The 16,817-nt window shown below is 42.3% G+C and overlaps 1 protein-coding gene across 2 annotated transcripts in view; it reads right to left on the reverse strand.

Annotated features, from left to right (window-relative positions):
• ADAM19 (ADAM metallopeptidase domain 19) overlaps nt 1-16,817 on the reverse strand; it is a 52,345-nt gene that overhangs the window by 27,865 nt on the left and 7,663 nt on the right. For both annotated transcript variants that reach the window (XM_083488337.1, XM_083488336.1), the window contains exons 3-4: nt 15,131-15,201; nt 309-387 (exon numbers count right to left, since the gene is read on the reverse strand). In XM_083488337.1, the coding sequence (XP_083344463.1) occupies nt 309-387; nt 15,131-15,201 (150 nt within the window). The remainder of the gene's footprint in view (nt 1-308; nt 388-15,130; nt 15,202-16,817) is intronic.

A 16,817-nucleotide genomic window follows, 5' to 3' on the forward strand; every position in this document is an offset into this window, starting at 1 on the left:
GTGGCCAGCTCATGGATATCCAGTTTTAGATTCAAGAGGACTTCTTGAAAAGAAGTGTGACCTGCCATGGTGGAACAAGAGCCAACAAGAGCCAACCCAGTTTGTATTGTATGGCCCAGTTCACACATCATAGCAAATCATAGTTAATTGCTTACCGTGAATGCACTGATCTGGGCTGCCTTGGTTCTTCTACCTATTGCACAGGAGAAACCAACTACAACCTACAGTTGTCGTCTCCATTCACTATTCCCTCTAGTCAGCTAGGCTCCCTGGGGTGGGGACTCTGCGGCTGGGCACGCAATACTTACTGTGTTGTTCAAAGTCACAATGTGGGGAGTTCCGCTCTTAGTATAATGCGTTTCCGTATAGCCTGGTGCAAAGAGGTGCCTGCCAGCAACAAAGGAGAGACAAAAGAGAGCAGGAAAGAATTATATTTTGCATGTCATTACCTAGACTGTCCACCTCTGTGAAATCTTCTTATCATACATCATTAAAGGCTTACACCAATATCTTACAAAAGCTTTTTTAAAACAACAACATTGTCATGTGGCATTTGGGCCTGCCAAAGTTGTATGTAGAAAATAGAAATCTTTAAAATAAATAAAAGTACAGTATCTTCTTTTTAAGAAGTTCAGATCTAGCCATTCTTAAGGAAATCAGCCCTGAGTGCTCCCTGGAAGGATAGATCATGAAGCTGAAGCTCCAATACTTTGGCCACCTCATGAGAAGAGAAGACTGCCTGGAAAAGACCCTGATGTTGGCAAAGATGGAGGGCACAAGGAGAAGGAGATGACAGAGGACGAGATGGTTGAACAGTGTTCTCGAAGCTACAAACATGAGTCTGACCAAACTGCAGGAGGCAGTGGAAGACAGGAGTGCCTGGTGTGCTCTGGTCCATGGGGTCACGAAGAGTCGGACACGACTAAACGACTAAACAACAACAAATCTTCTTTTGGGTCTGTACAATATATTGTTGGAGATGCAGCTGGCATGGCAGAGTGGAGTGGAGGTGGCATTGTTCACCTTGCTTCCCAGTGTGGAGGTTGCTGCTGGTAACCAAGAGGGAAAGGTGAGGCGGGGCAGAGGTTGGTGCTGTGCAAGCACAGCAGCAGAGCCAGTCCAGCCTATTTGCAGTGCGCTGACCTTCCCACTGACTCACCCTTTTCCTTCTTGGTTATTGGCAGTTAGTTCCATGTTGGGAAGCCAAGTGGGCAGTGCTGTCCTGTTCCGCTGGACACCACTATTATTGCTAAAATAACCCGCAATCTGTACCATCAAACTGAGTAAAATACACAAATGCAACTAGAGGAAAGATAGGCTTTTTGAGGCTTTGCAGGAAGTCTGGTATTCACCGACAAATGGCCTCTGGCACTTCACCATGATCTGTGAGTCATCAGGAAAATGCATCTCTTTTCCTCGCTCCCTTCAGAAGGATCATCATTTTAGTTAACTTCAAAAGTTGTATTGCTCACTGTCTGGCCTAGGGTAAGCTGTTAGCTCTTAGTTGCATGTCTTTCACAGAAGGTTACAATATTAAAAGTACCTCTGTATACTGAATGTGCTCTAGAGATAAATAAAGCCAACTAATGCCGATATGGCAACCTTTTATCGTTACTGTACTCCAGGAAATTAATTTGGCTTCCCTGGCCTTCTTTGCTGATACAGAACACTAAGCCTTGCAACTGCAGACTACAGATAACCACAATAAAACAAAAAACCCTAAACAAAAAATACTGCAAAGTATGCTCTCTATTATCTCTTACGTTGTCATGGTCTGGAAAGCAAGAAACAATTATTTCCCCACCCAAACTGTATTAGCTTCCAGGAAACTGACATAAGCAATATGCTCAGAGCAAGGAATGGTCTTAGGAGAGGCTGTGCCAAACTTGCTTCAGGTGTGGTAAACCCAGATGAGGTATAATAATAATAATAATAATAATAATAATAATAATAATAATAATAATAGGTGACTCCTGGAAGCACTTCACAGATATGCAAAGGGTTTGACCAGTATAAGCTCTTCCAAGTTGGCAGTTCAATTGTACACGTGAAACTATAACTAAAAACATGGAAGTCACATGGAATTTTAGAATTTGAATGGAGTAGTACTTTTTTGTTTGCTAATCAGTTTCATCAGGGGACCTAGCATTCTAATATTATGAGAGGAGACAAAACCCCATTTACCCACTTTCCCCATTCTATTTATAAATTTTGTGAAAATTTATCCCATTTAGTTTCTCTCTCTCTCTCTCTCTCTCTCTCTCTCTCTCTCTCTCTCACACACACACACACACACACACACACACACACACACACATCCTGGTTCTTAAGACTGGGCTGAGACCAAGAATATGAAAGTATATTTGAGCAATATATCTGTAGTACAGACTGAAACAAAATGGTCATTCCCTCTGACAGGAGAATCTGGTAATTGTAGTTCTGTGAGGATGAGGGTGGGGAAGAGGGATCTCTAAACAGAATTTTCAGCCTTACCAAACAACAATATCCAAGATTTTTTGGGTGGATGCTGATAACAAACTGGTATAAAACACAAATACTTGTAATGTAGGTATATCTAAAGTCAAAGATAAGAGCATGTGATAACTGACACACCAATAACCAAGGCCAGCTGAAATCAGCTGAGAGCTTGAGTATGACCATTTTGTCCTAATAGGCAATGAATTGTCAGGGGAGCTATAAAATCATTGCTCTTTCATGAACTGGCATATGCAGATCACCATTCATCCAAATCACAACTACCAGCATCTCCAAGTTACCTAACTTACCCATACATATAACACCGTACCCCTATGCCTGGTTACTTGAACTTCATTTTACTTGAAAATCTTTCATCTCCTCCCATCTTTGGACATCTGATTAAAAGAGGATAGATTCAAAGCTACTGAGTTATGACTTGCACCTTGGCATATGTACGACGACACTAAGGGCACTATAAGCTCAATGGATATTGTTTATACATTCCCTGAATTGTGTGTCTCTCACTCCATTTCCCCTTATTGTTTCCCAACCTATGATGCCATTCTTTAGACTACAAAAGAAACAGGAAATTTTGGGGTTATTTACACCGAGGAAACAAAACCCAACAATCTGAGTTTTGCCCTACTAATGCAAACTTAATATTATTGTGGTCAAGGCTAACTCTGGAGGGTGGGTATTTACCAGGGCCCAAAGATAAACTGAGATCCCATCACTCTAAAAGTCCTGCCATTTCCACTTTACACGGTATATTCCAAGAAGATCAGGTGCAGCTTAATAGAACTGTTATGTCCCACTGGGGGATTGGGGCGCAGCCACCATGGTGGAGGAGCAGGACATGTCGAGCACTCAACAGTGGCAAGTGCTGGGCAGTGAGTGCCAAGCCACAGCAAGTGGCAGGTGCCCAGTGGCAAGGGGGGGGCAGGGCACAGTGAGGCCGGTGGTTTTGCCTCAAGCAGCAAAATGACCCAGCCTGGCCCTGAGTATGAATCTTATTCTAGAGAAGTCAAAACACAAGTAATCATGTGGTATTTTTATTTTTAAAAAGTCAGGATAAAAATATTCAAAATGAAAATTTTCAGTTACTGTAACTTGCTGGTTTCCATTTTTTGTCAGCCTACCACACAAATGTCAGTAAACGCTAAATGTGTCATGCTGTGGTTAACGAGTACGGGCAAGATGTGAAGGACCTACCAGTATGTACAAATGTGGCCGGCATGTGACAAATTGGGCTAAGTCCTGAAACAAGGCAAGTCACAGATTCTATTTTTTCCTATGGGTAGAGGCTATGGGCCATCCAGCACAACAGCTCTTACATCAGGAATTTAAGAGGAGGGAAAGCGCATGGTGCAGTCAAGGAGCCCTACCTGTGTACTCCCCACCTCCAGAGGCCATCCTACTGTCTGGAACATATGTTGTTTTGAGATTATTTGCAATCCCTATATTTTTTGAAAAAACAAAAACAGATCTTTCTAATTCTTATGTTCTTATTGTCAAACCCATGGACCCAAAATAAGCAGGGTTAAGCTAACTTAATGGCTATGAGCCACACCATTTCATGATTATGAATTCAAAAATAAAACATCCTTAACTGGACAGTAAACAAATGCCTGGCAGGGATCCACAGTTAAATCCAACATAAAATAAAACCAAACATTGAAATGGCAATCTAACACATGAGCAGCCAGCAATGTAATTCTGAGGTCATTTGGCCAACTTTTTGCATGTGTTATTATTTATTTGAAAGAGGAAGGTCTGGTTTCTGCAATGCTGACCAATATGTTCATATCCCAAACAGCTGTGGTAAACATTTTTCTTTATGCGCTATAAGTTACACACACACATATAAGATTGTGACATGGTTCAGACGTTGGCACTAAGCCAAATCATGGCTTAGCCTGTATGAGCACCAGTAAAAACTGCAGCCGTATTAGTGCTGTTCTCATGAGACCCAACACTATTCCACAGGTTTGCATAGCATTACATGTGAACCTGGGCTCATGGTTTATCTCACTCCAAACTATTAGTTCTAACTTTTGCTCGTTGAATAGTTGTTGGTTTATTATTTCTCAGATGTTATTGTTTTGGTTCTTTAAACAAATATATAGTAGAGATTTGGACTGACTTTTATGTACAACAGGTCTCTGTGGTCCATGTTTTAGATGAAGGTGCAGTTCTGAAAATGCCTAAATAAATAAATGTCTATTTGTCACCCCTACTAAAACAGGAGTGGGGAACTGCCGACCCCTGGACTGGATGCAGGTCCCAGTGCCTTTCTGCCATGACCTCTCCTCTTTAGCCCTGCTCCATCCTCTTCCGTGCCATCCCCTTGCCCAGAGATGACTTCCCAACCTGTTGGTTTTCATGCTGGTCAGGAAGAAGGAGAAGCTTCTTTTCTTTCCACCCACCACAGAACCAAAGCAAGAGGAGGGCACAGAGAACAAAAGAGAGAAAAAGAGGTGGGGAGGGAGAGATGGGTGCCTCTGCCCACTTTTGGCTTTGGTCCCACCTGCCACCAGGTGGCCACGCCACCAATATGGATCCCCCAAGAAATCACTCCCAAGCGACTCACAACACACAAAACACTTCCTCATTACCGTACCTCTGCTATTAAAACTCACATATGCATTTACTGCAGAACTTAGGTACTTCCAGTATACTGCAGACCTTAGGCACTTCCAGTATACTGCACAGAAATGGCTCTAAGTTTCTCTTGTGATAAAGTAATATGAGCCACTTGGTTCAGATTCTCTGCCTCCCCCCCCCCCCAAAAAAAATACTTTTTGTTTTTTTCCTGCCAAAGGGATGAAAATCACTAAGTGGTTCTGCTGACTAATATGACAGTTATTATTTTTCCAGCATCACAGGCAATGGCCCTAAAGAAGAATACAAGTTAACTATGACAGTGAATGTCGTGAAAAATCAGCCAAATCTGGACTACCTGGCAGGAAAGCAGTGTCAGCCCCATAGATCAGGCTCTATTCTCTAACAAAGACTGACCAGCCAGTGATTTCAAAAAGTAGTTTGTGCATCAGCCCAACCCTGTTGTAGGGGGCTGATAGCATTTTGCCAGCTGTTGGCTTCAATCTCATATTCTATCTTCAGAAAGGAAGCTGCTTCTGCTGATAAGATTAACAACAAAACTGTTTTTCAAAGCTGATGTGATTTCAGAAATGGCTGGAGCACACACACACAACCCATTTTAAATTGGTAATATGTGGGGGGTTGCAGCCTTAACCCAGAAGAAAAAAAATAACTGGCCCACATCTAGGCAGGGGAAAGCTGACCTTGATACACCCACCCAGCGTTTGCTTTGAAAGAATAACTTCTGTGGGTGCAGGCTGCTTGCTGCTGCCTGCAGTTTTGAATGTCCTCCTGCTGAAGTATAGATGCAGGCTGTATGTGGACAGCTGCTGCCAGTTTTCATTGAGCTGCAAACCTCAGGAGCAGGGTCAGATCCAAGGAGTGAGCAAGGGCCTGGCCCACAGCCACAATGTACAGATGTCTTAAAGTCTCGTTTCCAGCCCCATTCAGAGCCCTCTTGGCTTGGCTCGGCTCTGTCAATGATACCATTGTTCCTAACAAATCCTCCATCTTAACACCATGGGGCAGATCAGCGAAAGTGCCTGCAGTGAAGAGGCTTCTATTTTGTGGTATAGGGTGGGGAGTGTCAAATATTTTATGTATGAGGCAGATGGAAATTAGGTTAGAAAAGAGCATTGTGTCATCCGAATGGCAACAAGGGAACAGAGGCACACACATTGCAGCTCCCTTGTCGCGTGGCTCTTCTGGAGATTTCATCAGTCTGAAGCCGCCACCAGAATGGAGAGATCCATACTTTCCAACATGCCTCCATGGCATCATAGAACCATAGTTGGAAGGGACCACGAGGATCATCTGGTCCAATCCCCTCCAGTGCAGGAGTCTTCCACCCAAGGTGGAGCTCAAACCCACAGTCCTGAGATTAAGAGTCCTATGCTCTACCGACTGAGCTATCCCTCATGGTCAGAGGGATGCAAGGACTGAGGAAGGGAAAGGCACAATCCCTCAGCACCATCCCAGAATATTTTTATGCCTAAAGAACAACTCAAATGGTGTCCCCTCTGCATGGGCTTCCTTGGCATCTGCACCATTCATACACCCATCCTTGACTTCATCATTTTGCTCTCATCGGAGAAAGCTGTTTCACCCCACCATAAGAGCTATCCTACCTCTGGTTCCAAGAGACGAACAAAAAGTACATAAGAACATAACCATGGTTCAGCAGTAGAGCATCCTTTGTGCTCTACCACCCCAGAGAGCCCCAAATTCAATCCCCAGGATCTCCAGGCAAGACTGGGAATGTTCTTGGCCTGAAACCTTGGAGAGCTGCTTCCAATCAGTGTGGATAATATTAAGCTAGATGGACCAAAGATCTGACTTGGTATAAGGTAGGCTCCTATTTTCCTATGTGTTCAAAGTCCAAAGAGAGAAATAAAAGATGAAATTCCAATGAACAGAAACTAAGAGATACAAAATACTGCATGTCTTGCTTTCATTCACACTAGATGATGTCAGTCAGCACTGGCTAGGTCTTCAACCTAAGACAGAAGCATAGCTATAATTTAAAGATCTCCAACAATACAGATTAATGAGTAAATGGGGACCATTTCAAATCAGGAGAGAGAAAGTACAGCTCAAGAGAAAAAACTGATAAGAAGTCACAACATCAGCCTCACTGAAAAACTATGAGCAGCTTCCAGGGGACGAGAAAGGAGAGGGTAGCAGGTGAGAACTGAAATATACAAAAGCACAAACAAACAAATAAATAAATATAGGGTTTTGAGTTTTCAGAATTCAAGGGTCTGGATTAATTTGAGAAATTTACCTTCAATCTAATGTAAAACTTTTGAACAATAGGGACTGTTGCTGCACATGATACTGTATATTCATAGTTTTCACAGCAACAGAAACAAAGTATTATAAGAGTATGTGAAAGGGTAATTGATGACTTGGCTTGTTAGCCCATTGGATAAATGGAATAAGCAAGTGAATGGAACAGATCAGGAGCTTCCTCCACCTCAGTAATTCCTGACAACGGCTATTTATTATTATGACATCATCAAACTGGGAATGTGTCCATGTCCTTTGCACTTACAAACATCTATATATTTATACTGGGAGAGCACCTGGGAACCCTGTATATTTAGTGTTGAGTCCCATGGTGGAAAAAAGATGGATTGGCCCTTTATGATAGTGGTTGCAGAAAAAGTTATGGAGCATAAGAGACAACATAGAGAGGTCAAATCTAAGACATCATTCTCTATTATTTGGTTTCCATTTGTCAAACTTGTTTTGCAGGGAGGGTGCATTGCAGTAATCCAGCCTTGAGGTTACCAATGCATGGTCTACAGCAGTCAGGCTATCCATATTATGTGTAAGATTTCAGTGACAATAGAATTTTGTACCAGTGGATCAGCATCCTTCTGGATAAAGGGATAAATGTAAATAACAAATCCTGACAACAAACTGCGTGAAAAGGACAATAGTGACTTTGAAAAAGAATGGGAACCCTTTACAATAAATTTGCAGAAACAACATAAGGAAATGGTCTCACTGGCAGGATTTAAATAAACATTTACAATTTTATTTACAGAGAACAAGTAGTACAACAATGTGATAACATAGTATTGTAAATAAACAGCAGAATGTATCATCTGATGTAATAAACCAGAAATGGTAGTTGAGGGAAGTCAACGGGGGGGGGGGGGGATTGGAAAATGTATGTTCAGCAATGATATTGGATATTTGTTTTAAGAAAAGAAAATTAATAAAAATTATTTTTTAAAAACTGTAAATAAAAAATCCTGGACTCTTCATCTTAGTGATCTGAACAAGTTGGAGCAGCAGTTTTGTTTAAGAATAATGTATTAGTCTTAAGTTGACCATATCCTTTCCTCAATAGACTGCTGCCATTAATAATAATAATAATAATAATAATAATAATAATAATAATGGGTGCATACAAGTATGACAGTCAAAATCCAATATCAATTCATTGAATTTGACAGGGGTATGTCAAAATGAGGTCAAAATCACATGTGCCAAAGCCCACTGACAGCAAATTCTTAATATGAAACAATAAACCTGCCCAAATGGCTTGCCAAGAATACTTGGAAGTAGAGGAAGGATTTATTTCTCAGCGATGCTTTATACACTGTTGGATTAGGACCCAAATCCCAGTTCCTACACTGCTGTGATTCCTTTTGGCTGCAGTACAAATGCCTTCAAGTGAGTGATAATTTGACTTTGCTCTGCCACATTACTCCAATAACATGAAATCACCATTTGTTATGAAAAACAAAACCATCCCACCCATGCAGTATATGCCAGTAATGAACTGCTTTTTAAATTCCAGAATCACATGGGATTGGAAATGTTCAAATTCTGTAAAATAATTAAAGCTTGAGGTTTTTAGTTGGCTTATGAATTTTGGGAGTTACATATCACACTTTCTTCATAAGTTCTCTTGGGACTCAAGTCAGCAATACAATGCAAGCCAGCAGCCCTTGGATGAATTGTTCAGGATTCTCTTCTTCTTCTTTGCAAAAGGTTTAGTGTCATTTGCAAACACTTACCGTATTTTTTGCTCTATGAGACTCACTTTTTCCCTCCTAAAAAGTAAGGGGAAATGTGTGTGCGTCTTATGGAGCAAATGTAGGCTGCACAGCTATCCCAGAAGCCAGAACAGCAAGAGGGATTGCTGCTTTCACTGCACAGCGATCCCTCTTGCTGTTCTGGCTTCTGAGATTTAGAATATTTTGTTTCTTGTTTTCCTCCTCCAAAAACTAGGTGCGTCTTATGGTCTGGTGCGTCTTATACAGCGAAAAATACGGTATGTCTTTCCTCGGGTCAACCATGTTTCAACCAAGCTGTCTCTAAGTGTCAGAACTGCCGGGGCGAGTTAACGCTGATGGGCAATGAGATGTGCCCCAAAGCATGCAAAGCCCAAAAGTCAAGGGGAAGCAAATAGAAAATGTGTTCTTCTCACAACTTTTCTTTGTGGCATGTATAGATCCACAAGTTTTTAAAATAAGAAGGCATTTTCAAGTGGGGCTTAATGGGGTTCATAGTGCTGCTGATGCCAAAGGTTTGGGTTCTGCTTATATCATCTCTTCTGGAAAGTATTTCCTTCCTGGAGCATCTTATGCAGAGCTAAGCAGGTCTCCCCTCTTATAACCCCAAAGATTAAAGAACTGTAAAGCTGCAGAGTCCAACTGCTTGTACATCTTCCTATAAGATAAGCAAAATGAGGACAGGAGAGAAGGAAGCTTTCTTCCTGGCTGGGAAATTGTGCAATGTTTAGAGTCAATGAAGAGATAACCTAGCTTCCTTGCCTAGCCCTCTGACAATGAAATCACCATTCCAAGAGGAAGATGAGCCGGAATCCCTACCGGAGCGGGACCTGGCTTTCCAACCATTCAGAAACTCTTTGTGAGACCTGCAGAAGAGGTCAAAGCCTTCTGTCATTTGTTCCCATTCATATCCTACGTGTGTAGGAAGTTACCAGCAAATCACAGTGTGTGTAGCGCCTATGCAAAATCCCACAGCAATCCTTCCTACGTAAAGCTGAAATAGGCAACAGCCACGTTTGTTTCCAGTTTTCTGTTTCCTTAAACAAGCACTGGAAAGGAAACCAGATAAGGCAGGAAATTATAATGGAAGTGACCCTGTATCCAGCAGCTCAGAATCTCAGGCAGTGGGGGGGGGGGGTCTTGTTAGCCCTGACACATGGAAACAGTACAGTGGATTTGTCAGTTTTGTTTTCCAAGGTACAGTAATTCTAGAATTAGATATTTGAGCTGGGCTGAGAGCCAGAGCATTTTCTGTGTCAACTAGCCAACGACTGCATGTCTTGGCTACCATCACAAGGAATTCTTCCCAGCCTGAATTATAAATGCCCTTTCTAAACAAACCTGTGCCAAGGCTCATTGCCGCCATTAAATGCCATGCCTTGCGTGTCGAGCAAAATGAAGCAAACCACACAGGTGACACAGGAAAGTGTTTAGGTTACCAGTAACAAACTTCCATTCTAAAACAAGATCCTCACTAGCAGTAGAATATTTTCTTCTTCTTCAGTACAGCTTCTCTTCTAAAAATTACCCTCTTCATCCAAAGGGACAAGTTCTTAGGCATAGTCTTTTGTCATTAATTACTTATATGTTCGTCACATTTTCAACCTTGCTATCTTCGGCCAAAGGGGAATTCTGTCTTTCTTTCAAAAATGCACACAAAGTTTAAAACAAATCTGTTTACATGTGAGGTTCTTCCTGAACTATGGCCAATGTTATTCTTAGAACCTCTCTCCATCTATTTTGCTATCCATCTGCATTGGATTTTCTGCTTTGCAGCTGCAGAGCTTAAGCATCTCGAAAGATCATTTATTAATCAATTGGGCTGCACCAGGTGTCTGGGAACCTATTCAGAGATAATAGCTAATAGAGTAACTTCCTGTGGAATTAAATAGAGCTTGAACCTCCTCAATCCCAGCTATAACCACCACCAAAACATAAATTGTTAGTTTCTAACATACTCAAAGTATCTTCAGATGTACTGAAACGAAGCTCAAGTATGTGTTAAACTTACTTCAAAACACTAATAGTGCAATACTACACAAACCTACTTGGAAATAAGCTCCATAATAAAATTAAGAACAACAACAAACCAATAATCCCCCTCCCACAACACATTTAAAAGGGCATTGATTAAAAACAAATAACCAGAAAAGAAAAGAAAAACATACTAGTATAAAAATTATACTGGCAAAGAACTAGCATTCTATGTTTGGAGCACTTGACGAAAGTCTCTACCAGCAGCCAAGTGAGGAGTTGTACTTATTACACATCACAGACAACTATGAGCCCTGTACATTTTCTCCTGCAGCCCCTTGCAAAGTTGAATGGGTCTGTGTTTAGAGGAATGAGGGGCCCAACTCAGGAAGTAAACACAATATATGTGTTCCGTTTTGCTAGCCTGTTGAGAGCAGGCCTTAGATGAAAATAGCACAGCATGGTTCCCAGGAGACACCTGGAAATTATGTCATCATGCTCAGAGTTAATCTACTGCTAATGTTTTGCTCAAGAGACTCTGCTTCTGCCAATTCTCTTCCACCACTCATAGCTTTCCCTTCACAATTCCACACAATCCCAAAACACCAGAAATGTAAAAGCAACTGGACAAAGGTCCTGTTTCTGTTAGGCTGCAGACCCAAACCAATTCTTCGGAGCAGACAACAGATTTTTGCGTGTTCAGACCTTTAAACCTCCCCCTTAAATAAATTCAGACACGACTCAAATTTTGGTTTGTTTTTTGGCAGATTTTAGGCCACAACTTTATTGATTACAGCAAGTGAGTGGTTGCATAGGCTCTGCTTCGACTAGCTCCCTGCACCATTGCAGGTAGCGCTGACTCAGGGCACCAGCATAGGTCAGTCTAGGGTGAACACCTGGATAAGGGGAAAGCCGGGAACAGGCTATCTCCACCACCCAAATGCCCCCCTGGACTCAGGTACGGGCACAACCACTTCTCAGGGATTGATCAAACCATCAAGTCCCTGGATTCCTTTAACGGAATAACCTTCACATAGGGATGTCGAGACTGCTCTCCCATCCCTATCACCTGAACCAGAGCCTATCCGCAACCTTACAAGTTGTAATGATTTGCTACGTGGCAAGTGAAACCCAAATGGCACCAGCCAATCAGCCAAGTGGGGGAAATTCCTGCCGTGCCCCTGTCCCAACGACAGACAACACACGACAGCATAGCAAAGTCAAGCGCAAAACCCTAAAAATAAGGAGAGGTGGGCGGGTGTTCTGATGCACGAGCCAAACGAGGAAGCTCTGGGTATATATAGGTATATATATGTCCCTTGATCCATTTAGCCTGCGTCCCATTGGCCTGATTAAACCCTGCATCAAGGGACCTACCAATTGGGTGTTGTGGCTATCCGATCATACCCACCCACAACACAGGGTTTGGTTGCCAGGTCTCACCGCAACATGTGCCCTCTTTAAGGGAGGACCCGATTTCTCAGTTAAAGGGCATGTTGTGCAGCTAAAGCCTGACTTCATAACAGAGTATATTGAATACATTTAACGGTACTCTAATCATTTCCCAAAAGCCAATGCAAGCATGCGGTTTCATGGTTTGTATTAGAAGCTGTGCCAAACAGAAATCTAGCATGTGTTTAGCAACGTAAGATGTGTCAATTTCTCTTCCCCTTATCTCGCCTTAGCTGTTGGAACATGTTTAGCAAGTAGCATTTCAGGGCGGGCTGACTGCTCTCAGAAGGTTCCAGTCTGGCCTATTAAGACAAAATCTTTTCTGGAGGGGTTGGGAAGGCCTGTAGACTTTTTAACAAAGGCCTGCCGCTGACTATTTGTAGGACTCGAGCTCTGCTTTCTTCACAGGACCAACATCAACTGCAAAGGATTGAGAGCATCCTTGTGATTCTGTGTATCCATCAGCCCTGTGAACCCAGAAGTGCTTAAAGTGATTAAAGGCACTCAATCAAATTAAAGTAGCAATAGTCTTTCTTTCCAAGGAATGGAATTCCTTCTGGGTAGCTGAATAATTAGATAGAAACAGAAAAACAGTTTCTCCAATAGTGGCATAAGACACTATGGCCTACACTGGCATACCCTCCAAGATTTCTCCAATGAAAATTGTTATGTACTGAAGTTCTCACCTTGGGTCAGCAGGGGCATACTGTAGATAGTTATGCAAATGAAGGATCGAAAGTGGCGTTCAGTGATTGGATAGTTTTAGAAAGTTGTTACAGTAACGAGGTACTGGAGCTCTATATAAGCAGGCTGACTGAGCCCTTCAGTTCAGTTCTGTTTCAGCTTACAAATAAAGAGCTGCTTTGGAAGAATCGCTGTGTCGTCTGATATGTTCACTCACAACTTAACAAAAATAGAGACATCCTACTCCATAATGATAATTTTACTATTTATCTATTTACTATTTGTCCTCTGCAAATATGATGAGCACCCCCCCATCCCCTATATTACAGTTACTTCTAAATATAACTATTTCTAGTGTCTTTCTTTCCGGAGAGTATCAAAGCAGTTTACAACAATAAATCATAAAACATACCCCTCCCCCAAAAAAACAATAAAATATTAACGTTAGTTACAGTAATCAGGGTGCTAAAAACTGGTATAGAAACAGCCTAGAAATGGCTGAGGAAATAGGTAAATTGTTGGGGGGGTTTGCAATTTTTAAAATAATGGATAGGTTTTTAAGCACACTGGAAGCACCCAACAGTTGGTGCCTAAGGCTCATCTCCAAGGGGAAGTCACCCCATAGAGTAGGTGCCCCCACAGAGAGAGTTATATTGCATACAATTATAACTTCTGCAGCTAATGCAATTAACATGGCTTTATCTATAAATGATCTAGAACTGTAGTTCCCAACAGGTGGTCCATCGAGCTCAGGGGGTCCACAAAGCCCACCGGGCACCATTGTCACCATTCACCTAACAAAAACAACCATAGAGATATCAAAATTTTCAAAAGTAGGTGGTCCATGGTTTAGCTTTTGAAAAATAGGGGCTCCACCATACTTAGCTAATTGGGATCCACTGGCCTAGAATGCAAATGATAACAAAAACTTGGAAATGTCTTATACTTCAGTCTCTTGGCAGTTGCCAACACCACCAGAACCCTCTGTTTTATTTGGCTGGATGGCAGCAACTAGGCCTCTCTCGCATAGGGCAGAGTCTTCTCTTTTGCAGAGTGCCTTTCTTCTGATCTATGGATTTATGTCACGGGTGGAAAACCTTTCCCAGCCTGAGGGTGGCATTCTTTTTTAAACGGGGGGGGGGGGCACATATCAGTGGTGGACACAGCTCGAGACAAAAGTGGGCATAGCAATAATGTGACCCTTTCCTTCATAGCATTGGCTACATTGCAACTATGCAAAAGCCAGAAGTTTCTGCACCCACGCCACTTCATCTTCGATCTAGCCAAGCAAGTGGCCTTTTAAAATGTGGGGTTTTTGAGGGGGGAGTTATTGGATTATTGTTGTTTTTATTTTGATTCTGTATTTTGTGGTTTTATATTTTGATTTTATTCTGTGAACCGCCCTGAGACTTCCAGATATAGGGCAGTATATAAATTGAAATCAATCAATCAATCAAATAATTACAGTTTAAGGACACATAACCAGCCAGACAAAAGCAGTTGAAGAAGGCTCTGAGGATGGCTAAGGGCGTGGCATGGCATAGGGAGAGTCCCACAGACCAGCTAGAGATGCCTGTAGGGACATAACCCCTGGGCCTGACGTTACCTCTGATTTACGTAATCCCATTTCTAGTGCCTAGGAACAGGAACAAGCTAGAGTTTTTGTGGTTTGTTTGTGTACGAGTTTCACAAGTCTCTTTTGGAGGCTTGCTCAACATCTTCTGCCTTTGCATTTTGACAGCTATACAACACCATAGCAGAAGATGTTCCACTAACTGAACTTTTATTAGAGGAACAGGAGTGCCCTGTTTGGAGTTCAAAATGGCAGATAACCTCTGCTTAGTTCACACAATAGATTAACAGGAGTGTATATTTAAATGTACCCTGCCTTTTTGTACAAGGTTACTTACTCATTCTTCTCAACATCCAAGATGAAGTTTCTTCCTTCAGCTGTTATTTCTACTTCTGCTCTGGGTGGGTGCTGCGTACAACACAGAAACAATAGGTTTACACACACTCTGCATTTCTGGCTTACGACAGAATCAAGATATTAAGCAAAAGTTGAAAAATAATAGCAAATAGTTTATTTCACTGATTCTCAAACAGTAGACTGCAGATCACTTACAACCCAGTTGCTATGACTATTTACTTAGAAGCAAATCCAGAGGAGTTCAATAAGACCAACTTCCAGGTTGCAACTAGATTGCAGGCTTATTGGTCCACAGTGGTATACCAGACCATAACATAACCAGAGAAGAACACTGGCAAACTATATCTGGAGCAAACCGTGATGAACGCTGAATTAAAATTCCCTTCCTGGGCTCCAGTGCAGCTGTAATGAATGGACTGGCTTGAATGTAAAGGAAAAGCAGGGCTAGAGAGTGGATAAGAACATATGAAGCATTTACTGGATCAGGCCAATGGCCCGTCTAGTCCAGCATTCTGTTCTCACAGTGGCCAGCCTAAGAGAAGTCCAAAAGCAGGACTTGAACACAACAGCACTCTCCCCACTTGTGATTCCCACCAATGGGCACATGTGTACTGCTTGCAGCTGTGAAGATAGAGCATAGCCATTGTGCGGTTGACAGGAACTTGTAGATTTGTGCATGATGCATGCCACTGTGACGTTGGTTGGTCAAGACATTACTGTTCAAGACTGATTCAAAGGACAAGCAAAACACAATACAATGAAGTTTAGGAAATCATTGGCTGATTGGGAATGATACAAACCCTAATAATGCCTATCTAACACCCACCCACCCTCCTTCACTGGAGGTTGGGTGGCCCTCTGTCAGGGATTCTTTAGCTGTGGTTCCTGCATTGCAGGGGGTTGGACGAGATGCCGCTTGGGTTCCCTTCCAACCCTACTATGGATATTACAGTATGTTCTCTCAGAAGCGGAACTTGGCTAATGATTCTTTGTGGTGGCTTACGAAGGCTGCAAGGTGGAAATTGGCAAATATTAGCTGAAGTGTCAAAGGCAGAGCAGACGGATAAGGCAGGAAGTCGCTATCACCTCCCCCCATGCACCCTCATAAACAAGCAAACCGCAGCCTGTTAATAAGAAGGAAAGTGAGTAATGTTGGTTGTCCCAAGTAATCAAAATTGCACCATTGTTAAACATGTTCCCATCCTAAGTGTGGTCTATGAAGGAACCTTGCCCACACTGAACAGCAAATTGTTCAACCAAAATAGCCTCCAGCTTCTGCATTTCTAGTGCTTCCACACACACACACACACACACACACACACACACACAGACACACACCAATGGTTGCTACAACTTCCATGGAGAACACCATCCTCTTTTCCTATTCATATATTGACACGGTCCTTGACTATTCATAGCGGCAACAGATGTGCCCCCCTTCTCATGCCTAATTTTAAACGATTTTTCCGATTTCATTTTAGAGCATTCAGGAACATTTTTGAGAGCTTGCATGAGCAGGAGGAGGGAGAGAGCGCTTTGTGGCTAATGTGCAGGGCAGAGACTCGGGAGATGTGGGTTCAGTTCCCAGCTCAAGAGTTGCCTGTGCAATTTCTTTGTTGAGCAACTTGTTCCGAGCAAGAAAGAAGGACAAAAAAGAAATAGCAATG

Source organism: Podarcis liolepis, assembly GCF_965112155.1.
Source record: "Podarcis liolepis genome assembly, chromosome: 2".
NCBI lineage: Eukaryota > Metazoa > Chordata > Lepidosauria > Squamata > Lacertidae > Podarcis > Podarcis liolepis.